We start from the raw sequence: 24319 nt of genomic DNA, 5'->3' as shown, positions 1-24319 counted from the left end.
CCTGTGCGCCCACCTCCCGGCACACCGCCCGCTCCTGCCTTAGCGGCGGCGCCTCCCGCGTCCCGGCTGCCGCCCCGGCCTCCCGGTGCAGGGCCGAGGGGAGCGACCCACCCACCTGGGCTGCTCCACCAGCTGCACCCGGAGGGTGCTGGGGGCGTCCGTCGCCATGGCGGCTCCCCCCGCGGGCCGAGGCGGGCAGGGCGCGGCGTGACGGCTCCGGCGGGACCGCGGTGGCGGGACGGGCGGCCGCCGTCCTTCCGGGCGGCTGAGCTGGCAGCGCGGCCTCCTGCCGGCCCGGCCCCGGCGGCAGGCACCGCTGAGGCGGCGCTCGGCCCTCCGGCCCGTCCCGCAGGCCCGGGGGCACCCCGCGGGCTGGGAGGCCGCTCTGCGCTCAGCGCCTCACCCGCCGCAGCCCGGCGTGCCGGGAAAGCTGCCGCAGGCGCGAAGGAAATGGGGTTGTTCCTTCGTTCCTGTCACAATTTCGCTGACAACAGAAAAGCGCCCGGCGCGGCCTGTGCGGTTGGTCACCCTGAGTGCCCGCGCTAGGCCAGGGCCGCCCCTCGGCAAAATGCTCGAGTAATAAAAATAAAAAATAGGCAGCGTGATCCCCTACGGCATTATTTTTTTCCCCTTGTTTTTTTTCTGTTGTGTGGCTGTGCCAGCTTCCCTCAAGCAAGCAGTCTCACAGCTCCTGTTCGCCCCTCAAGATTAACGGCTGCAGCTCCTCAGGAACTGAGCTTTTCAAATGCGTTTGCAGACTCACTTGTTTATCGTTACTATGTTGGTGTATATCTTAAAAACACTAATATTCAACTCCTGGAGCTTTAAGTGCTCGGACTGAGAAAAGCAAAGTAATATTTAGATGTCATTGTGGATTAATGTGTCTGAGGTAAAACTTCTTTCTCCTGATTATTACGGTTGGCAGAATAGCAACACAATTTTTTAAAGGCCTAGAAGTAGCCATAGAAATAAAAGAGACAGTCAGAAACTGTAATAATATAAAATGATCCACAACAGAAGAATATGGAGGCCCAGTGCTGCTGGTAGGCCCGGGGGTGTGTGAGAACCGCGGGCCCTGTGGACAGGCCGCGCTTGTCTGACGGGATTTTACCTCACTCAGCTGAAGACAGCAGCAGAAATTAGTGTGTAAAAGTCTTTAGGAAGCCGGTGCTTTGCAAGTTCGGTGTTTTTTGCAGTTCAGGCCTTTTCAGATTGCTGATACAGTATGATTTGCTTATGGTAAACACGGCGCATGCAAACCCTTCAGCGCTGACTGAGGCGAACAGGCTGCACCAAGGACTGAGCGCCGCCGCCGCCCGAGCCAGGGCCGGGCTCCCGGACATTCCCATCGGAGACGCGCAGTCACAGACTCCCAGCCCCGGTGATGGAGTCGGGCTCGCAGCGCTCACACCGGAGACGCGGCGGCCGGCCCCGGCGCCATCCCGGCGCGCTCCGGGCCGGGCGGGCGGCGGCAGAGCCGGGGCCCTGCGCCCCGCTGAGAGGCGGCGCCGCCGCGGAGGCCCCTCCGGCGTCAGGGGGCGAGGCGGGGCCGCAGCGCCCCCCCGGAGGCCGCCAGGGAGGGCGGGCGGGACGCGGGCTCCGCCCGCAGCCGCGGTTGCTAGGGGCCGGTTGCTAGCAGGGAGAGGAAGCCGGCGGCGGTGCAGCGCGGTTTGGGCTCCGTGTGCCCCGCACCGGGCGGCAGCGGGTTCCGGGCGGAGCGGAGCCACATTGGGCAGCGCCGCGCGGGGTTGTGGGAGAAGGGGCCGTCCCCGCTGCCTCCTCCCTGTCCCGCCCCCTTCCCCTCCCCCCGCGCGTCCTCCGGCCAAGATGTCTGACATGGAGGATGATTTCATGTGCGATGATGAGGAGGACTACGACCTGGTAGGGCGCGGGGAGCGCGGGGAGGTCGGGGCGCGGTGCGGCCGGGGGCCTCGCGGGAGCGGTGCCGCCCCGGCCGGGGCTGGCGCGGCCGCCGCCCGCCGCAGCAGCAGCCCCGCCGGTGCTGCCCCGGGAGGGAGCGCTGACAGGACGAGTTTCCCTGCGGGCCGGAGGGCTGGTGGCGGTGGGCAGCGGGTGCTGCTTTGGGAGCGGGCCCCGCCGGGCGCCCTGCCACCTCTCCGCGGATAAACAGGCCGACTTCGGCCCGGAGGCCGGCTAGGCCCGGGCTGGCCCCCTCGGGCCCGGGGAGCCCGGGCCCCCGTTTGTCTAACACAGGGGACAGGGCACGGGGAGCTCCGGCGCTGCCCCCCCCGCCTCTGACCGGAGCATCAGGCACGAAGTGAAGTCCTGAAGTTGTCAGGCCTCGTCCCCACCCGCGGCTGAGGGCTCCGTGGGGCAGGTGTCACTCGTGTGCCGGCCTGAGCGTCGAACTGAGCAAAAAGTGGGGGCAAGAGAAACGGGAGTGAGGAGCAATGGCCACACAGCCGGTCTCGGATGCAGCACGTCAAGGGTGTACTGGTTTTTAACTTTTTGCCCTCCTAGTCTTGGTGAGCTTTTTGCCCTTGTTTGTTTGGTTGATTTTTTTTTTTTTTTTTAATTGCAGGGTTTGGGGTTTTAAATGTTTTATCTAGTCACATTCTGACACCAGGGTTTGTTCTAAGCTTTTACAGTTAAAAAATGCTGCTTGTAGTTAGCAACAGAGTGATTTATTGGAGGAAATTGGTTATATATTGGGGTTGTTTTGATGTAACAAATCTCCTTTGAATTATAAGAAACTTTTTTTCCCAATGATTAAAACCACCTTGGGGGAGGTTAGTAAACTCAATAGCTGTTGTATTTGAAACAAAATGTGTTTTCTGCGATGTCTGATTATTTGTGACTCTATTGCCATCATCATATTGGAGCTTGAGGTTAGTTTGGTTGTTTTTTTGCTTTTCTGAACTTTGCATAGGTTTTGAAAACAGAAGCACTTTTTTAAAAAGCTGTGTATGGTTGAGGCTTGAGAGTCTGTATTGCATTAATTTCAGCTAAACCTGTATTTACAGTACTGCAGTTTAACTGAAAAACCCCAGACACTTGCTTCCAGATGATTTGCTTTCTAACGAAATATCTGATAATAATTGCTTCTTATGAATACACTTAAAAGACATGTCTGATTTTATTTGAAACAGTTTCTGGGCAGTTTATGTTATGAGCTGCTCAGAACAAATGACATATGGAATACATGCACCTGGTTTTGCTTTTGAGTGTTTTAAAGTCACATAAGAGCGCTTGTTTGACATGTATTGTCATCTTAACCACCTGAGCTGCTTGTATCAGGATTCTGAGAACTGTTAGTCTTTCACTTAAGTCCATGAATGGATTCACAAACTTTGAGAAGCAAGCTTTCTAAAGGCAATACACTGAGACTATTACGAATATTTTATTGGCCCAGTTTGTTTCAAAGTCAGTTTCCATTCATTTTCAGTAACACTGAAACCTGTGTCCTGATTTAAAACACTGTGTTTATTTTTCTGTATGATACAACCAAAGGAATACTAAACACAGCAGAATTCCTGTTGAGTATCCATAGCGTGAGAACTGGACATGTAGAGAAACCACTGGAATTACATTTTTCAGTGTTCAAATGCAGCTGTCCACATATAGGTCTGAGTAAGAATGTAGCTCATAGCTCACGATGTGTTATATCAGTTTCCAGCAAGAATAATTGCTGGTCCAATGCTTTTTCTTTGTCCTGAAGTACTTTTTTCCCCTCATTGGAAAAACCTTCCTGAAACTTCTTGCTTGTGGCAAATTTCAGCCCTTGACTATTAACTTTTCCTGGAACGTTTTCACCATTAATTACCACTAGCCCAGACCTTTGCAAAATTTAAAAGTTCTCCTTGAAATAATTAGGAGAATGTTATTTTTTTTTTTTCTTTTCAGTATGTAACTTCCGTGTAAAGCATCAAATAATAGTTAAGCTACATATTAAAATAAACCAGATTTTTACATTTAGTTTGGATTTATAACTGATGGGAGGGAAAAAAACCCAAACCACCAGAATTTAAGAATAAAGGTATTCCAACTAGAGTAGTTTCAGCATTCTTGGACTAACAAACCATGGTTGGATGTTGTTTTCCAACGTGCTTGAGACTGTAATTGCAGTGTTCTGCAAAATTGTTTTGGAAAATAGTTAAAGGCCCTGAAGACAGGGCCTGATTTCTTCCTTTCATGTTGATATAAATCTAGTTAAATTAAGAGAAGACTATAAGGGAATGCATGGTTCTTAAGTTCAGTGTAAGGGCTGCTGCAGAAGGGTTTGAAACAAACAAACAAAAAGATACAAGGCAAAACACTCAGATAAGTACAGAATTGAAAACTAAAGAGCACATGTGAGTGTTGGTGAATATTTTTTTAAGGAATAGGAGGAGAGGCAGAAATTACAGAAGCCATTCGTGAACGAAATAGCTCTTTTGTCAAAATACAGTACGGTGAAACTAGATTCAGGTCTCCCAGGGTAGCTACTAGGATAAAAATAATAGTGAAAAGAAGATTCCCCAAAAAGTTTTCATTTTGTCAGCTTTTATTACAGGAGATTATGGCTGTTCCTCTTTAAATGTGCTCTTGACCCACTGATAGGTTAGAACCAGTCGGCTACATTTCCTTAACTATGCAAATGTTTCGCACTTGAACTGAAATGTGAACAGGTATTCTGAAGGCCCAGCTCTTTCCTAGCTTTATCGTGGATTTCTGTATAATTAGAGTAATTAATAGACTGTTAAACAACTGAAGACCACCCACTTTATAGATCATAGCTGACTGTTTCTGCTTAGTTTTTCACTGGGTTAAAAGTCAAGGGTTTGCATGTAAATGACCTCAACCCATCCTGTAGAAGTTAACTTTATACGTTGGAGGTCTTGATATCAGGAAAGATTTCATTTATGTTTGTGGGTGGATGGACCTAGCTTCACAATTTGCTAATAACGTACAGTGACAGCCTCGATTATAACATGGATTATTCCACTTTATGCTTCAATGAACAGAATAGTGTCTACTGGTCATGAAATCCACGCAATTTTAATTTCTAGTTTGGTGCTGTTAGGTGCCTTACATGGTTTCAGTCCTGGTTCTTTTTAGTAGTTTCAGTGTGAGGGTGGATGAGGAGGAAGAGGGAAGGACCATTGTGAATGTTTGGTTTCAGTCTCAGATAAAAAGCCATGTTTAGAATTGAGACTAAATTCAGCCCTTCTTCCAGGCACAATGACAACACATTGACAGTTGTTGTAAAACATCATCTTGTTTTTTTTGTTTTGTTTTAAATGAATAAGGAATTTGTCTTCAGTGTTGTTAGTGAGACATTTTACTGTGTTCTGAAATTCAACTTTAATCTGGGGGAAGGACAGACAAATCTGTTTGCTGGGCAACTTGTCTTTTTATGTTATGGAGTTGTGTCATTTCAGTGACTTCAGCAGAGGAGCCGTGTACAATTCCAGCAGTTTGCACCCTGGTGAGATGGCTGCAGGTTCAAGAGGGTTGGCATGGCTCAAATATGGGGAGCGCACCCTCAGATCACTGAGGGTTTCCCTTTTCAGGCTGGGTTAAAGTTAGGAAACAGGCACTCCTTTTATTTCAAGCTATCAGAAAGGTTGCTTAGTAAATGTAGATTGGTTTGCTCTTTCTTTACAACAGGAAGAAATATACTCACAAGGAATTTCTGTATGTTACCAGACTTGATAAGCAATCTCATCAGTAGGCAGGGAAATTCTCCTACCTTATATTGATGCATTTTTTTTAAAGATACACTTGAAATTTCATGCAGATGTTGTCGTCTCTTCCCACCTCTTTATGAGGCAGTATTGCCATCATTTTTAATAATACATACATACTTTGAACAAGAAGTTTTGTTGCTGCAAAAACAAGCATTCAGAACTAGGGAAATATCTAATGAAGCAGATCCATTTCACTCTCTTCTGTTTCTTTGTTATGTTTAATTACATTAGTTTGTGATTTTAAAAAAATTCAATGAGCTTCACAGAGGACAGGTTATATACTGGTCTCTGAATTAATTAGTTTCTTATTTTATATTAATTCAGTGTGTGTGCTGATGTTCTATGCATTTTCTTCAGACATCTTTAAACACAAAACTAATATATTTGTGGCTTATTTCACCCATTACCATAATTGCTCAAAAGGAAGTATTGAGGCAAAAACATAAGAGTAATTAGTAAATTCTTTCTGTCTGAACATTGACAAGTTTGATACAAGTTCTGATTTCTTTTTGAGAGAGTATTCCACACACTGTTCAGAACAGAGCTCCCCAGAATCTGATATGCAGGTGGGTGTTAAACAGAGGTAAATTAGATCCCAATTATCCTAAAAACTGGACTCTTAGAAAGGGATGCCTAGAACTACAGAAGAGCTGTGTGATAGAGGTAGAAAGAAAAGGCACTTCTTTTTGATACTCTTCTCATAATCCCAGGTTTTTCTTTCCGTGGTCTCCCGTCTCATTTCTGTGCATCTTCCAACTTCTGCTTAAAATAAAATAAAACAAAGGCAGAGCGCTGTCTTTCTAGGAATTGTACTGACCCCATTGCAAGTCGCTGGCTTCCCAGACTCCTTATTCCTGGTGTCAGCCCCGGTGTGAGGCAGCAGGTGCCGGGTGACCTGCGGGAGAGCAGAGACCTGCAACGGGGAAAAGAAAACCAGGACTCCCAAAGCATGGCTTTGCACTCTTCTTACACAAATAACACTCTTGGTTTTACTCTGAAGGTTTGTCTATGTTCTTTCTCCCCTTACTCTTCTGCATTCCAGTCTGATTGCTTTCTTTATATTCATGTGCCTGGATACCAGTGGCAAATGCAGACAGAAACTGGTATTTGCTTTTTGTCCTGGTGCCGGGGGACCAGGAAGAGCAAATGGGGTTCGGTTGGTAACTTTTGCAGCCAGTGCATATGAGCTATGTGAAAATAGTGCATATTAATTATAGACCAAATGTTTGAGAAATTTAGCTGGCAAGCTAATATATTAATATATTTAGGAGTTACTTGCAGGTTTGTGGGCATTTTTTGTGGGTTTTTTTGGGCGTGTTTTTGTTTTGTCTTCAGTTGGCCTCATTTGGGCATTTGTTTGTTTTGAACAAACACACACAACCCCCCAACCCACATCACAAGTTCTCTTGCAAAATACCAGGTCTTCACTCCAAATCCTAGATATAGCAGACCACCTCAATGCCATGGTTATGAAACAACGTTAGCTGAAGTAAAATCAAATTTGTACCAGACTTGTTCTCAGAAACAATTGCACTTAATAAAAAAAGAATGGTTTGAGTCAGCCCAGTGGTTGAAATTTGGTAAAATTACCAGCAATTGAAAATTGACAGTAATAAGTATTGTTAACAATGTCCTTGAAGGATAAATTTCTGCAGAAATAGAACTCTTTGTATTGTGTCTTTTGTCTGGAAAGTTATCCTCTGAGTAGCTACTTTCCCTTTTTTATAAGAAAGGTTTGCAAAATAGGAGTTTGGTTCCTATACAGCCAGTGAATAATAAACAGAGAAGTAAAAGTTTACATTATCATGCCACTTCGCCATAGAGGTTAAGGAAGTGCTTTAGGCAAGAGAGGAGACAAGAAAACTAGTAACTAAACAACAGTAGTTTTCATAAAAGCTATCTTTGCGTTTGCACGTTTAACTTTTTCGCGTTAATGTGCTGCTCTAATCTGCCAGAATACCACAAATATACCGTTAAATGTCACTGATACAGTGGTATGGTCTCCAAGTTAATCTATATTCTGTCTGTGAGGAGAGGTGCTGTGCTCCAGGAGCTCTGTGTAATCTCTTGAGCCCACATGGACTACGGCTCCCGCTACAGTTTTCTGAAACCGCGCCCGGTTTTAACCTCCCGGGTCAGCGGCTCCTCTGCCGTGTCTCACCAGCCCCAGGACTGTGTGTGAGCGCTGGCGGGTCCGGTCGCTCAGCCCGAGCGGGATCAGCCACCAAGGACTTGTACAGCATGAAATGGTGAATTGCTGCAGTGGAGGGGAAGGGGGATGCCAGGAGCAGACGTGACCAGAGAGGGCTGGGGAGTGCTGAATGCTCTGAGCCGGCCTTCGCTGCGGAGAAACTGCAAATGGATCCATGCCCTAGAAAGGACGAGGAAAGCTGACTGGGGTGAATTGTCTTCTGCCTGTGTTCATTTTAGAAGTTGAGATTTAATGTGTTAAAGCTGTTTACTAGATGAAATAAATTTTATGAAAACTTAATATGTAATGTAATAAAGACTTGTAAAATGAATTGGTTCCTTGGTGCTAATTTAACTTCTATTAAAATGGTTTGAAAGAGCTATGTTCCAGGCAGAGGAAGCTATGTCAGAGGCTTTATCTCCATTACAGTTGAGGTAGTGTGGTAGTTTTTCTTTCCCCAAAAAGTGCTGGGATTGGATGCAGATGTTCAATGGAGCAGTGCTTAAATAATGTCTGAACTTTTTTTTTTAGCTGCTTTTTTTTAAAGCTGTATCAGGGCTTTCTGATTTCATGAGTAATAATTAAAAAACCTACTTGTTTCTTTTGATCCTCTCAGGAAGGGAGAACTAAATACGTTTCAAAGATCAGTTCTGTGTACTCAGACTTGTCTTGTGTTCATTTGTACTTGGTAGTGTTGATGTCCATTTAAAAAATATCACCAAGATCTGTTCCTTTTTTTACATCAGCTGGAGCTTCAGTATATCACACAGGTGCTTTTCTGTTTTGATGTTATAATTAAAGGTCTTCATCACTCGGCAAAATATTAGGTCTAGATGGTAGAGATTTTTAGAGTTATGTCGAAATCCTTTCTGTAAACCAGATATTCTACCTAATTTTTGTGTGCTTTTATTTTGGTACTGCATTGTTCGATGTAACAAACTTTCTGTCTTTTAAAAGGGTTGAGTTGGGGAAGTTGTTGGGGCAGGAAGTAGGGGTGTTAAAATGAGGGTGAGGAAAGGTTAGGCCTTTAATATCTGAATTTATTGTTAAAAGAACTTTTCTGGTTTCAGTACTGGGAAGGAAATGCATCTTTTTCTTAGTTTGAACTTGGAGGAGACAGCTTCACACTTTTCCTTTCCTCCTTTCATTTGGCTTTTGGCAAAAGCCGACTGTTCTCACATTGGCATGGTACTGCACTAAGCCATCTCTGCTTCAGAAGAGTAAAGTGCTGGTCCTCCTGAATTGATCAGCACTTGCATAATTAGCATTGATGCTTAAATTAAGATGCAGTATCTACATGGCTGATCTTTGGTTTATTATCTACAGACTCACAACATCATGTCATACTTAGTTCATGGTTTTAAATTTTTCTTCGCAGCCATTAAGTCTAAATATATCTTTTAAAGTAAGCACATTACTTTTTCCAGAAGTAGGAAAGCCCTATCTCCCTTAGGCCTTTGAGTCCATATCAACATCCAGAATTCTACGTGAGGCAAACAGGCATCAAGTGAGGGAAGAATAGAGCTGTGAGAACATCAGACACTACCTTTGATTGATTTCAAAGTGTTTCGATTAGGAAAAAAACTGTCTCTCAACACATATTATTATGTATTAATATTATTATGAAAATAGCTTTATGGAACATTTAAGTAGCATTGAGAAAAATTACCTGAATAAAAGGCTTCCTGCATGAGTCCACATCCAGAATCACTGCCAGAGCTAAGATGAAAATTCAGATGTTTCTGGCTTGAGGCTAACAGGGCACATTGCTTCCTAAAAGGAATTAATTTAGTTTGCTTTCCTTTTATCTTTACAGATAGATACTTCTGCCAAAAATATTCCTCATTGTTCAAGTTTAGTATAAACAAGACGTCAGCTGATGATACGTATCTTAAATGCTGTGTTGTTTAAGCTTTGGCAACCGATCTCTTCACAAGGTGCCTGATACGCTTACAGCTCTTGACATCGTGTGCGTGTTCTTGTAGTGGCTCCATTAATGTTGGGTCAATAGGATAGAGAATTTACGAAAACAAGATAACCAGAATGAAAGTCTGTCCAGTGAAATGAGACACTTGCTTCCTGTTTTCTTTGCAGTTTTCAGTATTAAGTTTTATAGTTCTCTGGGAATTCAGAGAACAGGGTTATGGAGTTCCCTAGGCCTTTAAGTCCATTGGTTCTCACTAAACACAAATACATTGTGTGAGTATAAATAAATACGTATGTGAACAACTTGCCTACATGTAACAAATAGAAACATTATCAGGCTAAAGGATAAATGTCTCAAGGACCATGTTTAATAAAATTTGAGGCAACTGTGAGCTTCCATAATTAATTTTTCCATTAGAACTCCAGAAAACTTAAACGTTGAAAGATTTGCCTGCACTGTAGGGAAGAGAGAGCTAATTTAAAACTTCTTTTGCCTCATCTTTTTTTCATTCCTTCCCATGGTTTTGAAGGAGTCCATTAATATTAACAATATATGAATGAGCAAAAGAATAAATGTGCCTCATGAAGAAGTACAGTAAAAGAAGAAATGCCAGCTTAAAGAAGGGCACCTGACTATGCACAGCTTAGAATGGTACAAGGGAAGGTGACGCTGCTGACAGTAACTTGGAGATTTAAACAGATTCTGTTCAACAGTTCATCTCCTAGTAGCACTCTCTTGAGAGAAGTTGGCTTGAAAATGCAGAGGTGTGATATATTTTTGACTCATGTAAACCTCAAATTAAATTATTTGAGCTTTGTTAGTGTTTTCTAATTCAGACATAAAACATTGTCCTTCAGCAAAAGAAGACAAAATACTTAGTTTTTTTTCCAGCAGAAAAAGCCTCAGAGTACTTCTTTTTTTCCTTAGATGAAGTAATAATTGGTAGAAGTAAATTCTTTAATTTATCTGGCACTAGTATACATGATAATTATTTGATTAAATTATTGTGCCTGTGCCCCACCCCAGCCCTTTTTGGCAGTATCTTTAGCATTTTCTCAATCATCTCCTGCTTCTCAGCACAGAAGCAGCTGGTGTTATTGTCGTTATTCTTTTTTTTTAATTTCCTTAGACAAGTATGAATCGTTATGGCATTAAAAGGCAGTTTAGAGAGAGATTCATGGGAGCATTTTATCTCCTCCATTGCTGAATCATTACTTGTGTGGCAACTCAGCCACAGTCTTTTCTGGGGGTAGCCGAAGTCATATAAGAGAGTGCCTTGTACAAGACTAGTGGCCAGCATGTTCTCTCCCCCGTACAGAAATGGCATCTGCTATTAGGCGGCTGTCCTTAAATACCAAAATTGGCAGAATTTTAGTAATACAGTCTGTACTTGTCATAAAGGCGGAGTTGGTAGAGCTATGAGTTCACGAGTCCAGAAAGAAATCTGTTGACAGGGAAGCGCTGGTGGATGGTGGGGCTGGCCGAGAAATGGGAGAGGGATGAAATCATCCTAAGAGTCCGCATCTGTTTCAAGCTCCAAAACGGATGATTTTCTGTTAATACACAAGCATTCCGGGTCAGTTTGAGCAGTATGTCTTAATATTTTATCCATTTTCAGCAGAATGCTAGATGTTCTGAACCTTTTAATTTGACCTTCCCCCCCTTTTTTTCTTTAAAATGTAGGAATATTCTGAAGACAGCAATTCTGAACCAAATGTGGATCTGGAAAATCAATACTACAATTCCAAAGCTTTGAAGGAAGATGATCCCAAAGCAGCATTAAGCAGTTTTCAGAAGGTTTTCTGTCTTTATATTCTATGTGTTTGGGGCTTTTGTAGATTAATTCACATTTTAAAATTTGCTTAGCATTTGATTTGTTTTCTGGAATTTTAAGAGTAATGTTTAGACTTTAACTTATTAATGTGCTAAGCTTATATTTGGACAACTTGGACTCCTGGCTGACTGCCTTTCAGCATCATTCCCAGGGAGCATAAATAGGACACGGAATACTCCTGTTTTATTGCAGAACTGAGTTTTAAATCTTCAAGATTTATTAAGTTAATTAAACAGTCCTAAGTGTGTTTTCATATGTCAACTATAGAACCCAGATCCATTCATTTTTTTTTAAGTGAAATGGTGTTTTCCCCAGTGTCTTAGGTATTATATTTGGTTTGCTGATTCCAAAGCTTTAAATGTATAAATACTAAATGACACAGAGTTTCTTTCCTTCGTATCAGTTTTAATTTTTTAATGTTTGCACACTGCCACCAGAAAGCAATATGTTAGACGTAACTTTTTGAAGGAGAAATAGATTTTTGCATCTCTTGGCTTGTTTATAGTGTTTAACAGTCTTATGTATGACTTAAAAAAACTTTCTAAAAGTTTTGCTTACAAAACATTCCCAAACATAATGTAACATTAATTATGTTACATTAAAGCCTAGAAGCCTTTCTGATATATGAAGAAATCGTAGTAATTCAGAAGTGTAAATTTTTGACTAATTTAGTCAAGAAGTCTTACAACTTTTTTGTGTATATGTATTTATGGAGTGGCATTAAAGTTTACTGTTTGGTGTTAGACAGCGACAACAAAACAATTCACCCTCCCTATGGCATTTAAGTTAGGAAAACTAATAAGATACATACCCCTTATTAACTTTCTCAATAATATCAGGAAAGAGTAAAATTGAAGAAGAGGGCAGAGTGAAACATGACTTTGTAAGGATCAAAGTGGGGGGAAAAGGCATGTATGGGATGTGTACATTTTAAACAAGATGCAAATCAATTTAAGTTTGAATAAAGCTTTCCTAAATAACGTTGAAAAAATTCTTCTATTTCAGGTTTTGGAGCTCGAAGGTGAAAAAGGAGAATGGGGATTCAAAGCTCTGAAACAGATGATTAAAATAAACTTTAAATTGGTAGGAATTACAGCCATCACTTGAGAGTAAAAGGCATAAATATGTTTTTGATCCAGGGATCTTAAGTTACTATTCTAATTTATGGCTATGACAACTCAATCTGCCAGAACTTGTCTTTTGTGGCTTTTAATGGCCACTACAGGCATGGCAGGGAAATGATGTGTTGGTTGCAAGTCAAAGGCAAAATGGATCCAGAACAGCTGCTGTGGTCAGCTGATACCTTCTGCAAGCTGAGGCTCAGGCCTTGCTATCCTGAGGGATCACAGCACTGAAACCGTTAACATTTCTATATAGGGTACTTCACCAGAACAAATCCGGGAAAAATTTACATGCTACATATGCAACTGCTCCAAATAGTTGTAGAGCCAACTCTACTTTCTTTGTCGATAGAAGTGTTTTAAATATCTATTCCATGCAGTCTTGCTGAAGTAATTCCTGATTTTGCTGCTTATGAATAGAGCGGTGATGTAAAAGTTCCTTATAGCAACCACTACTGCATAGTCTTTCTGCTATGCTTTCTCTTCTGTCTGTGTATTTGCAAGATATAACTTGGATTTTAATAATGAAAACAAAAATTATCATGTAGTTTTGTTTTTCTTTTAGACTAATTTTCCGGAAATGATGAACAGATATAAACAACTGTTGACCTACATACGGAGTGCAGTTACAAGGAATTACTCTGAAAAATCCATCAATTCTATTCTTGATTATATATCTACTTCTAAGCAGGTTAGATCATCAGTTCTTCTGTGTTCATGGTTTGCCTTTTTGCATTTTTAACTGTGGACTTGTTTGTGTATGGTCGGCTGTTAGTTGGGGATTTTTTGATCTTAATAGAGAACATTTGCAGTATTAATTTGTTGTTATATGTTTAAAATATATCTCCCATATTTATCAACATGCATGACTTTTCATAAATTTGTCTTTTTTCCAGCTATACTTCCCTGGGGTTTCTATGCTAATAAGCCAAGTAAATGCTTTTATTTTTTCAGCACAGTAGCTACACACTCTACGTGCCTTCTCAAAAATAATTTGGAATTAAACAATACTTTTTTTTTTTTACTTTGTGTGGAGAGGGAAACCTTTGAAAACTTTGCACTGAAGTGCTGGTGTTGCACACTGCCTGGTTTTGAGCGTAGTGTGCAAGCAAGGCACGTGTTCATAGATACACAGCCCAGCTTCTGTGCTGTGGGAGCTTTACAGAGAGTAGAAAGCTCCTCTAATTGTCTATCTGGAAGTAGCACTTGCATGCAGACCATCACTGGTCTGTAGTGATGACTCCTCTGTCATTGTCACAATCATTCCTGTCCTGCCACTCAGAGGAAATGCAAGTTTAATAGCTGAATGATGGTCTGCTCTTGAGATGTAAAGGATTGTCTTAGACGATCCTGGCAGAGGTCGGTGTGTTAGGTCTCACTGCCGTTGGAGGGTCAATCTGGAGCTCTTACCTGTGGCTACACATCGAGTTATCCCCAAAAGAACAATGGCTGTAAACAATACTAATGCAGTTTCTGTAGCACCTTTGTTAAAGGTCACAGTCAGTACTCTGATTTCCATTTTGGATGTTGTATTTTGGGGTTTTACTGCAAGGAAACAGTTTGTACTCAAGAGCTTTCTTTCACGCAGCACTGACAGTATAGAAAGGAGAATCCAGACAGATGGGGATGAAGCTGCATCCCACAGTCTGAAGGGAATCAAAAAAGATTTCAAGGCCTTGGGACGGATGGTAAAAGAGTCTGGGGCTCAAGTGATTTTTCTCTTCCCTCCTTCCAGTTTTGGGTGATGATATGGGATGGAATAGAAAAATTCAGTCGGTAAACAATTGGCTCCAGGACTGGTGCTACAGGCAGGGCTTTGGGTTCTTTGATAACGGCTGGTTTTACAGGACACCAGTCCAAACAGTGATACGTGGGAAAGGTTTATCTCGCAGGGGCAAAAGGATGCTGGGACAGGAATTAGCAGGGCTCATTTGGAGAGCTTTAAACTAGACTCGAAGGGGAATGGGGTGGTAGCTGGGCTTGCATCTGTAGGGCATCACTCTAGAGTTGATGAAGGCTGGGAGGCCTCCCATAGCCCTGGGGTGAAGTGGGTGTGCTCAGCTCGCTCTCTGAAATGCCTGCACACCAATGCGTGCAGCATAGGGAATAGGCAGGAGTTAGAAACCTGTGTTAGGGCAGGAGATTATGACCTAGTGGCAATTACGGAGACAATTCCAATCCGTGACCTTCTGTGATTCTGTGAGAAAAAATCTTTTCCTTTTGCCATTTCTCTCTCTTTGTAAATCATATTTTCTTTTTGATATGTAAATTTTTTTTGTTTTTCTACTTTTAAGTAGGAGCAATGTTGCCTATTATTATTTGTCTTTTGTTACACAATAAAAAAATTTAATACTTGGTTGTATAAGATGGGCTTGTATAAGGTGGCATTCGCTTTTCAGTAGCAGGATAGATGGTTGCAAATCTTAAAATGCGAATACTTTTTAATTATATCTATATAATAAAAGCAAATGTATTTAAGTTTTGTTTCTTAGGGGCTCTTTACAATTTAAAAGCAGACATTTGATAAGATTGCAGATACCTTATTTTGAAGTTCAAGCATGCACTTTTAGTTTGTTCAGATTGACTTTTATTAACAGGTACAAATTTGCTGTTTACAATTATAGAATTCTGATTTTTTATGTCAGATGGATTTGCTTCAGGAATTCTATGAAACAACACTTGAAGCTCTGAAAGATGCTAAGAATGATAGATTGTGGTTTAAGACAAACACAAAGGTAAAATATATAACTTACTATTTTTTGCTTTTGTTTGTGACACCTTCAGCTAATTCCTATGAATGATAATTTTGAAATCTTGATAGAATAGTACTTCAGCTTCTTTTTCATTACAGCTTGGCAAATTATATTTAGAACGAGAAGAATACGGAAAGTTACAAAAGATTTTGCGTCAGCTGCATCAGTCATGCCAGGTACCTTTATATTCTAAATCACTGTAGCTTAGTAAACAACTGATTTTTTTTACATCTGGTGTTGGCCTTTGAGGCATGTTGCTGAGCTTTAGTACAGAGGGAAAAATACTGTGCTTGCTTTCACTTGTGATCTGTGTGATAGCGTGAACCAAAAAATGATGTTTTATTCTTGCTTAAAGATGATTTTTAAAAAATTATTCACAACTGTAGATTACGTTTCCTTTTAGTTAGGTGCAGGTATGAGAAGCACATATGAATAGCCTATAATATATAGACATGTATTTTAAAACACAGTGAAGATGCCAAGTGAGCTTTACTGAAAACTGGAAGTACAGTTGCTACTTTTGCATTTGGAAGTGTGGGGGGAATTGGCCATGCAGCCTGCTGTGCTTGTTTGTCTCCCCTTTTCTTCCTCCAGCATGGAAAATGGGTTACAAATTTCTGGGAAATGATTCTGTTATAGGCAGCAGAAGAGTTGTATGTAGTATCTTATATATATGTATGTGTGTCAGTCATTGCATTGATATACCGAGAGTGTGGCTTAACGGAACTGGAAAATAATAAAGGGCAAAGTTCTGAAATTTGTTGCAAGGAAAACATTTAAATAAACCAAAATACTGACTTTTTAAATAAAGGTTTTCACAACTTGGCCTGTGATAAGTTATTTGAGTATTATGTTTTGGTTTAATAGGAATATCTTTATTGCTGACAGGAAATTACTGAGATTATTTGGTAATAAAACTGAAATCACTGTTCTCTAAAAATTTCACAGTATTTGTTATTTAATCTATTCTAGACTGATGATGGGGAAGATGATCTAAAAAAAGGTACTCAACTATTGGAAATCTATGCTTTGGAAATTCAAATGTATACAGCACAGAAAAATAACAAAAAACTTAAAGCATTATATGAACAGTCATTGCACATCAAGTCAGCCATTCCTCATCCACTGATCATGGGAGTTATCAGAGGCAAGTTAATCTTGAATTTTTCATTTAATGTCTGTTACATAGATTACTTTTACAAAAATCTGATATGTTTTTTCTGGTTCCAACTATAAAGAAGACAGAAGATCCTGTAGATTCAGAGGCAGACCAGCTATATGAAAGTAAAGAACTACAAATGCAGTGGCTACAGTCTCATCATTTAGTGTTTGCCTCCTGCAAACAGCTCTGCTGTTCTGGTGCCTGAGTGCCAGCTGCAGTGGTCAGAGGGGGCAGGACACGTGTACTGTGGCAGAGAAGCAATAGCAGAGCAAGAGGAAGACTTGAGCTGTTTGACACCATGGCAGGCAGCAACGGAGAAATGCAAAGGCATCTGCAAAGGAGAAATGCAAAGGCTTGACAGGACTGCTAGCGGCAGGGACTGCAGTTTCTGCACTCCCCTTTTATAAATTTGTGTTTGATGTCTCACCTTGCTAAAATTCATCAGGAACTGAAGGGCTTTAAGATGCATTTGAAAATATTTTTTTTATTATCTGTAATGACGAATTATAATGGAAATGTGCCGCGGGTCTTGAAAAAAGCCTTCTCCGGAATGCTGTTGTGCCCTCCTTCTTCCCCTAGTGTAGGCACTTGTGCAGACAATCAGGCAGCAGTGGGTACTTCAGAAATAAAAGGAAAGATAAAGTATTCCTCAATTTTTCCATGTGGTTTTGCTCAACAGATTGAGAAAATTCCATAAATATAGCAAGTCTGTTGCCTTTGAAACTGAGATAAATGCCATTACAGTTTTTACAGCATTTTAACATAAGGTTAAATAATTATTGGCTGTGAGGATTAGTGTGCTTTTAGATTTATGGTGTGGGCTGCGTTTTGTTTTTTCTTCTTTGAAATGGGTTTATTCAAATGGCAATGCTGTATGTGAAAGGCCTAATGCCTCAGAGAATGAAAGGACTCCTGAAAATATTTCAGTAATCTATTTAGAAATAGCATGGAACTTCTGAGCACAATTGTTGTAGTCGGCAACAAGCACACAGTGTTCCTTTTCATCTGTGTTTTTTTCTTTTCAGAATGTGGAGGCAAAATGCACTTAAGAGAAGGAGAGTTTGAAAAGGCACATACTGATTTTTTTGAAGCATTCAAGAATTATGATGAATCAGGGAGCCCCAGAAGAACCACTTGCTTAAAATACTTGGTCTTAGCAAACATGCTCATGAAATCTGGAATAAATCCATTTGACTCTCAGGAGGTATTTTATTTTTTCCTTCCCTCCCCCCCCCCTTTTTTGAATTGATAGGGAAATTACCCATAAGATGAAAATGGAAAAAAATATTGAAAATCTAAACATGCGTATTGTGCTTTCTGTTCTGTGCAGGCTAAACCATACAAAAATGATCCAGAGATTCTAGCAATGACAAATTTAGTAAGGTAAGATTTTGATTTTTCTGGAGAAGAGAACAAAAAAATAAAAATATGTAGTCTCTAAACCAGAAGTGGAGTATTTTTAGAGGTGGCTTTTCTCTGCACAGCTAACACAGTTATTTCATAAATATTGGGCAAATATTTGCAGACTGTTTTTCTACCAAAGTATCTATACTATATACTATACTATACTATACAGAAACATTCTATCTTCTACTACAGTGAATTTCTTCTGCAGTGGCAAAAACTTTATTTCATTCCTTAGAGTTGTCCCACCTTGCAGTGCAACTGGTCTTTAGGGTTTGCCGTATTATATACGAGAACCTGAGATGAGTGACCCACCTTCTTTTTGTAATCCTTTCTCAGATAACAAGATTGTCTAGTTAAACAATACAGACCTACAAATAAGCTATAAATAAGAATCTAAACAGTATAATAATATTATGCCAGAATTACTGATGGTTAATCCTGGAAGTCAGAATTTCTTCCATCTTTCAGTATTTTCAGAATTCAGCTTAAGACAGACATTGTAGAGACCGCAACAGCCCTCTAGACTCTTTAGCTCTTATTAGTTCCATGAAGTGTGGCTTCATGAAGCCAAAATTCAAGTAATGGTACTCTTCACAATTGGCTCCTTTTAGGGTCTAGACTTTTTTAAATAATAACTTCTTAAAGTACAAAGGTTTTAAAACTATAGTGCACTTGTGGAGTAACTAAATGTTCATACTAAACTTTTGTAAATGCTACTAAAATTTGAATAGGATAAAAGTAATTTCTGTTGCATCTCATCTTGAAATAGTTTTTCCTTATAAAGCTTCTGAATATAATTATTTGCCACCAAAACTAAATACAGGGATTTTTTTAGAAGTAGTAGAACACAGTCTTATGAGTCTGTTTAACTTTTAAAAATAATAATTCGGTCTTTTTTTTTCCTGAAGTGCCTATCAGAATAACGACATCACTGAATTTGAGAAGATTCTGAAAACAAATCACAGCAACATCATGGATGATCCCTTCATAAGGGAGCACATTGAAGGTATTTTTGCAGTCTTTTATTTTTTTTCCCCCACTACTTGTTTATTTTTCTTCTTGGTAGAATGAAAGTTCTTTGTAATTACTTATGGATGATTCCTTTAGTGTTTCTAAGTTCTTTAGAAATTGGTCATGGTCAGCGTGCATGCAGACGTGTAGAATGACTGTGAAGAATTGCAGGAATTATGGAGAAAGTTCTAGCAAGAGTGGATATTTTAAGATAATATTTACAGTGGTGTTAGGCACTGAATATTTTGAGTGGTGTGGGTTTTTTTTCCATTGGAAGGATTAAATGAGGGCAAGCGTTACTTGTAAAGGTGTTTTTTCTCAGTCTCAGGTTAGATGTTTGCTGATTTATACAGTTAACTTTCTGCTCCAGATTAAAGACAAAATATGTAGACAGTGTACTGAAGGTTGCATTAATAAACGTGTAATAATAAAATATGTAACAAGATACATAATTCTAATGTGTATATTGAAACCAAAGTTTGGATTTATAGTACCTCTCCTTAATAAAACAGGGAAACACACTAACACGTGCCGTTACCTTCCATTAATATATTATAGTTACCCCCTGCATTTGTCATGTGTCTGAGAATTTTAAAGTCTCTTCACTTGAACATAGCGTGGAGTTTTTCAGATAACTACTGTTTTCACAACAAGCGGGTCTTACTGTGGCACTGCAAGATCATTCAGCTGGATAGCTACACGAAAGGGAAGAGTTAAATCTGGAGACCTGGTTTTCTTACATTTGTTTGTAAAAGAGAACATAGCAAACAGCAGGGGAACCTAAATATAACCCCTCTACTGCTGCTTGTGTGGACTACTGGTAAGCTTCAAAGTCTTGTAGGGAGGCTCTGCAAGGTTAGGGAGGGATGCTTAAGGAAGAAAGTAGGACAGAACTGGAAAGCAAGAGAAGAGCTGAATCAAAGGACTGAACAGTATTTGAGTTTCACCCCTTATATGATAATAGTCTGCTAGTGATATGCAGGGGGGAAAAAAGAGATTCTCATCTTTTCCACTCTGTAGTAATACAGAATGCATGTTCATGGTTAGAATGTTTATATCCCTTGCCTCACTCTTTTAATCTCCTTAGTTTTATTGAGATACCTAATCTGGTCTTCAGTATTATTTTTCTTTATATAAACACTCCTTGTGTAACTAGTTAGGTAAAAATGGATCCAGGTCTTTTTCTGTTAATTTACAGCTGTAATTTTTGCTTTCATTTTATCCAATTTTTCTTTAATAATGTAAACATGTGTAAAACAATGGCTGCACAATCTTATGTAAGCAGAATCAGCCACTTCATGCAGACTGTTTTATACTTCAGTTCCTCATCATAATTATACCATTAGGCCCTGATCTTTTAACCTAAAATGTGAATATCCCCCATGAAGTTCATGCATATGTGAGTTACTGAGCCTTAAGAAAGCCTCTTTTCACTTTTGTACAAGGCAGGCATTCTAGCTATAAATTAGAGGGGCAGGCATACTGTGCACTAATCTGTATGATTTATCCTGTTAATTTGAATAGTTTAAATTTGTACCAGAGAATACAGTGCTCCATACAGTTTTCAACTCAAGTCCACCTTCAGAGCTGTGTTGCATCTTTATTTCAGTACTTTTGTTTTTACAGTTTTTTTTCTTCTCTTACAGAGCTTTTGCGAAACATCAGAACACAAGTGCTTATAAAGTTAATTAAGCCTTACACAAGAATACATATTCCTTTTATTTCTAAGGTATGTGTCAGCAGAGCCTTGCATTTGCTTAAGCAAATTAGTAATTGTGAATAAAAGTTCTTAAATAAATACAGTGCTTCCAGAAATAGAACATCTAAAATATAATCTAAACCACAAAGTAGTACTGATGCACTGCTGGCAGCTTGGCAGAGTGAAAATGTAAATTGCAGGTGTCATCCCGATGCTTTTTATAATATGTAATATGATATATTTCTGAAATACTCAGTTACCATATTCTACTTGGTGTAGAAAAGCGCTTTTCTGAAGAGAAATATAAAAAGTGGAATTTGTATAATTCAAGTTGTAACTATGAATTTAAATTTATGAACATAGAAATCTAAATTTTAATTCCTTTTGTTTAAAAGATATCTTAAAATGTCTGTGTGATACGAATTCCAGAACTGGGGTAATAGAACAAACCAACTATTCTACTAAAAGGGAGCCAGGAGTCCTGCGTGGTTAAACAGGGAACTGCTGGGTATGCTCAAGTGGAAGAGGAGAGTTTATAGATCATGGAAGGAGGGGCTGGCCACCTGGGGAGAACATAAGGCTGTTGTCAGAGGGTGTAGGGAGGCAACTAGGAAAGCTAAGGCCTCCTTAGAATTAAACCTGGCAAGAGGGATCAAGGACAACAGGAAGAGCTGTTTTCCAATACGTGGCAGATAAAACGTGCCTCAGGGGTCAGTACTGGGGCCTATATTATTCAATATATTCATCAATGATTTGGACGAGGGAATAGAGTGTACTATCAGCAAGTTTGCTGATGACACCAAGCTGGGAGGAGTGGCTGACACTGGAAGCTGTGCTGCCATCCAGAGACCTGGACAGGCTGGAGAGATGGGCAGGGAAAAACTTAATGAAATATAACAAGGGAAAGTGTAGAGTCTTGCATCTGGGTAGGAACATGATTACTGATTTAATTCCCTAATCTGGAAAGAACAAAATCAAAACCCAGTGACAATAGATTACTATTTCCATGTCCTGTGCGTCTGTGATTTTTCTTGCAAAAATTCACAAAATTCCAAAATATATCGTGAAGTATTGGCGATTCCTGATTTTCTTTAGAACTCGTGTGCTTTTTTTTTAAGCTAGCCTTAACACTTGTAGAACTCGCTTGAGCTTGAAGAGGCAATTAGCCTTCTAAATAGTTTTGAGTACAGACCCATTATTTTCTGATAATTATTGTCTTATTTTATTTCGTAGTGTTTCATTTTGTTCCCTGCCCCACACTCCATTTTGTTCTGTTTTCAGTAAGTCAGCAAAGGAACTTGTTTCTGGAGCTTCCAAAATTTTTGCTTTAGATTCTTCAGCCTCTCCTGAGAGGCTACGTATCTCTTGATCATTTGCCATATATACTTTGGGGTGGAGTACTTTTATTTGATAGACCATTATTGACTTGATATTTTTGAACAGTAAAAAATTGAAATGAAACCAAATTCTTCATATGAAAATAAAGATTGGAAGGATGTTGCAAAACAGAGCAGCAGCATAATGAGTTTTCTTTTTCTTTTAGGAGTTAAACATAGATGTAGCTGATGTGGAAAGCTTGCTTGTGCAGTGCATATTGGATAAGTATGTACTTTATTCTTGATTACTGATCTTTGATTACTATAAAGTATACAAGAAGCAACAAAACAGTATTTTTGTGCATTGTGACAATATTGGTTGACTCTAGACCTGAAAGTGCTGACTTTGTTTGGATTTGCTTGGCTTATGAGCAGTAAGATATATTTGTAAGATGTGAGCCAAGAAAATTATAGAAAGAGATTGAGTGGCATGTTTTTACTTTAATTATGTGATAAATTAGTTGAATTATTTATTCTTAGTAATTGGTGCTTATGCCGATGTATACTTTTGAGCACATTTTCAAGTTGACAACTTAGTAGTCTGTTCTCCTTGACTGGAAAAACATGACTACAATTTGTAAAATCTTTTTTGGTGGGTAACTTGTTGTATCTACTAGGGAAATATAATCCATATGTAGGTTTATATTTTAATTTATTTTTACATAGATCTCCATATTAAATGATTCTTTGCTTGTCAATAACTGTTTACCTCACATTGTTGCAGACTTGTATGCGGGTCATAGCTAGGGAGATAATATACATATTTCCCAATGAATTAGTCCATTTTATTTCCCATCATAACAACTAAATGGGCAGTACTGCTCAGGACAATATATTATAAATTGCTGGATTCCGAAGTAGAGTTCATGTGTCTCTAGTATAAGAGGACCTCTTATTTTACCTCTGATTTATTGTTAGCTCTTATTTCCATGTGCATTAGCAATTTATAGTTATGTATTTATTTACTTCTAGCACTATACACGGCCGAATTGATCAAGTCAACCAGCTGCTAGAACTGGATCACCAGAAGAGAGGTGGTGCACGGTATACTGCGTTAGATAAATGGACCAACCAACTAAATTCTCTCAACCAGGCTGTAGTCAGCAAGCTGGCCTAACAGAAAACAAGCTTTTACAAACATACTTAAGGCAACAGTGGAGTCATGTAAACATTAAAAGAACTGGGAATGGCAAAACTACTGTCGGTTGGTGTGCCCTGAAATTATTGGAGTTATGGCAGAAGTGCTTTTTTGATCAGCTGGTTTGTGTTTTGCTGCTGCATTTATCCCAAGAAAAAAACAGCTTTAATCTCCAGAAGAAAACCAAAATGCCACGGGATTTATGCTGTATTGACATCTTGCCCTAAACATACAACATCCTAGTAATTTGTCAAAGGGCAGTTAATGACCAGAGAGAAGATTTTTGTCATGATTTTGAATACACTGACACGTTACTGTTGGTTAAATTTAAACATGTTTTACCTGCAGAAATTCTCTCACAAAAATAACCTGCAATAACTTGAAATGCATACCCTTTTGAACACTTCCTTTTCTCATGTATAAATTGAAATGTTTGCTGCATTTTGCAAAATGTCAATTCTCCAAAAATGTGTCCATATATTTCTGTACCTGCAGTGTAGTAAAGGTTTAGAAGAAACCCCATAATTATAGTGGCATACTGTCACTTAGGTTTCAAGCAGCAAAATAAACAGTGCGGTTCAGAAATTGTACAGTTTGTTTCTTGCTGTGCTTTCGTTATACTTGATTTTTACTTCTGGTATTTTTAAAAGAAAATAGGTATTACTTCATCCTCACTTCACTTATGAAGGACAATATGGAGATTTTAAGTCTAAACATTTGTGTGTGTGCTGTTGATTTCTTTTTTTTTTTTCCCTTGACATAGTTAAAAGTAAATACTGGAGAGTTTAAAAGCTGACATGTAGCAGTCTTGCTAACTGACGTTTATCTTGCAAGATACCAAACTATTATGAGTCGTGTCTAGTTGATGTTGGTGGGTATTTGGCATTTCTCAGGAATATGCTTGATTGTACTGTAAGTCCCTTCATAGCTGCTCTTTAAATCCTGAAGTCCTACCACATAGTAGGCACATGCCTTCCATGTCCTAAGATTTTGGGATCAGCAGATCTATG

General features: G+C 39.8%; 2 protein-coding genes across 6 annotated transcripts in view; one reads left to right on the top strand and one right to left on the bottom strand.

Moving 5' to 3' along the window:
• Window positions 1-1485, bottom strand: part of GALK2 (galactokinase 2) — a 46484-nt gene extending 44999 nt beyond the window's left edge. Inside the window, exon 1 of one of the 3 annotated variants that reach the window (XM_082060973.1) lies at window positions 1112-1485. Coding sequence is in view for 2 of the 3 variants with exons in the window: in XM_082060974.1 (XP_081917100.1) it covers window positions 116-168 (53 nt within the window). In the remaining variant the exon portion in view is untranslated. Of the gene's footprint in view, window positions 1-115; window positions 561-1111 lie in introns of those variants that run through there. The other 2 variants (XM_082060974.1, XM_082060972.1) reach the window with 2 other exon arrangements.
• A 238-nt stretch (window positions 1486-1723) lies between these two features.
• Window positions 1724-23899, top strand: COPS2 (COP9 signalosome subunit 2). Of its 3 annotated transcripts, none has more exons than XM_082061316.1 (13): window positions 1724-1881; window positions 11492-11605; window positions 12648-12725; window positions 13329-13454; window positions 15409-15498; window positions 15615-15692; window positions 16489-16663; window positions 17704-17882; window positions 18009-18061; window positions 18994-19091; window positions 20743-20825; window positions 22339-22397; window positions 23144-23899. In XM_082061316.1, the coding sequence occupies exons 1-13, from the start codon at window positions 1828-1830 to the stop codon at window positions 23286-23288; spliced, it is 1332 nt and encodes a 443-aa protein (XP_081917442.1). In that variant the 5' UTR covers window positions 1724-1827; the 3' UTR covers window positions 23289-23899. The 3 variants fall into 3 exon arrangements, with proteins under 3 accessions (XP_081917442.1, XP_081917441.1, XP_081917443.1); XM_082061315.1 differs by having other exon boundaries at window positions 15388-15498; XM_082061317.1 differs by lacking the exon at window positions 1724-1881 and adding an exon at window positions 2360-2486 and having other exon boundaries at window positions 15388-15498.
• Window positions 23900-24319: the final 420 nt, after the last annotated feature.

Source organism: Streptopelia decaocto (assembly GCF_964273445.1).
Source record: "Streptopelia decaocto genome assembly, chromosome: 9".
In the NCBI taxonomy this organism is placed as follows: Eukaryota; Metazoa; Chordata; class Aves; order Columbiformes; family Columbidae; genus Streptopelia; species Streptopelia decaocto.
The sequence above is the reverse complement of the archived record's forward strand: the minus strand, read 5'-3'. Positions and strand labels throughout refer to the sequence as shown.

Bases quoted from the DNA above. Each gene is read 5' to 3' on its own strand.
- COPS2 (XM_082061315.1), top strand. From the start codon at position 1,828: ATGTCTGACATGGAGGATGATTTCATGTGCGATGATGAGGAGGACTAC. The intron at 11,606-12,647 runs GTTTTCTGTCTT...CTTCTATTTCAG, and splicing joins CATTAAGCAGTTTTCAGAAG to GTTTTGGAGCTCGAAGGTGA. The intron at 22,398-23,143 runs GTATGTACTTTA...ATTTACTTCTAG, and splicing joins GTGCAGTGCATATTGGATAA to CACTATACACGGCCGAATTG.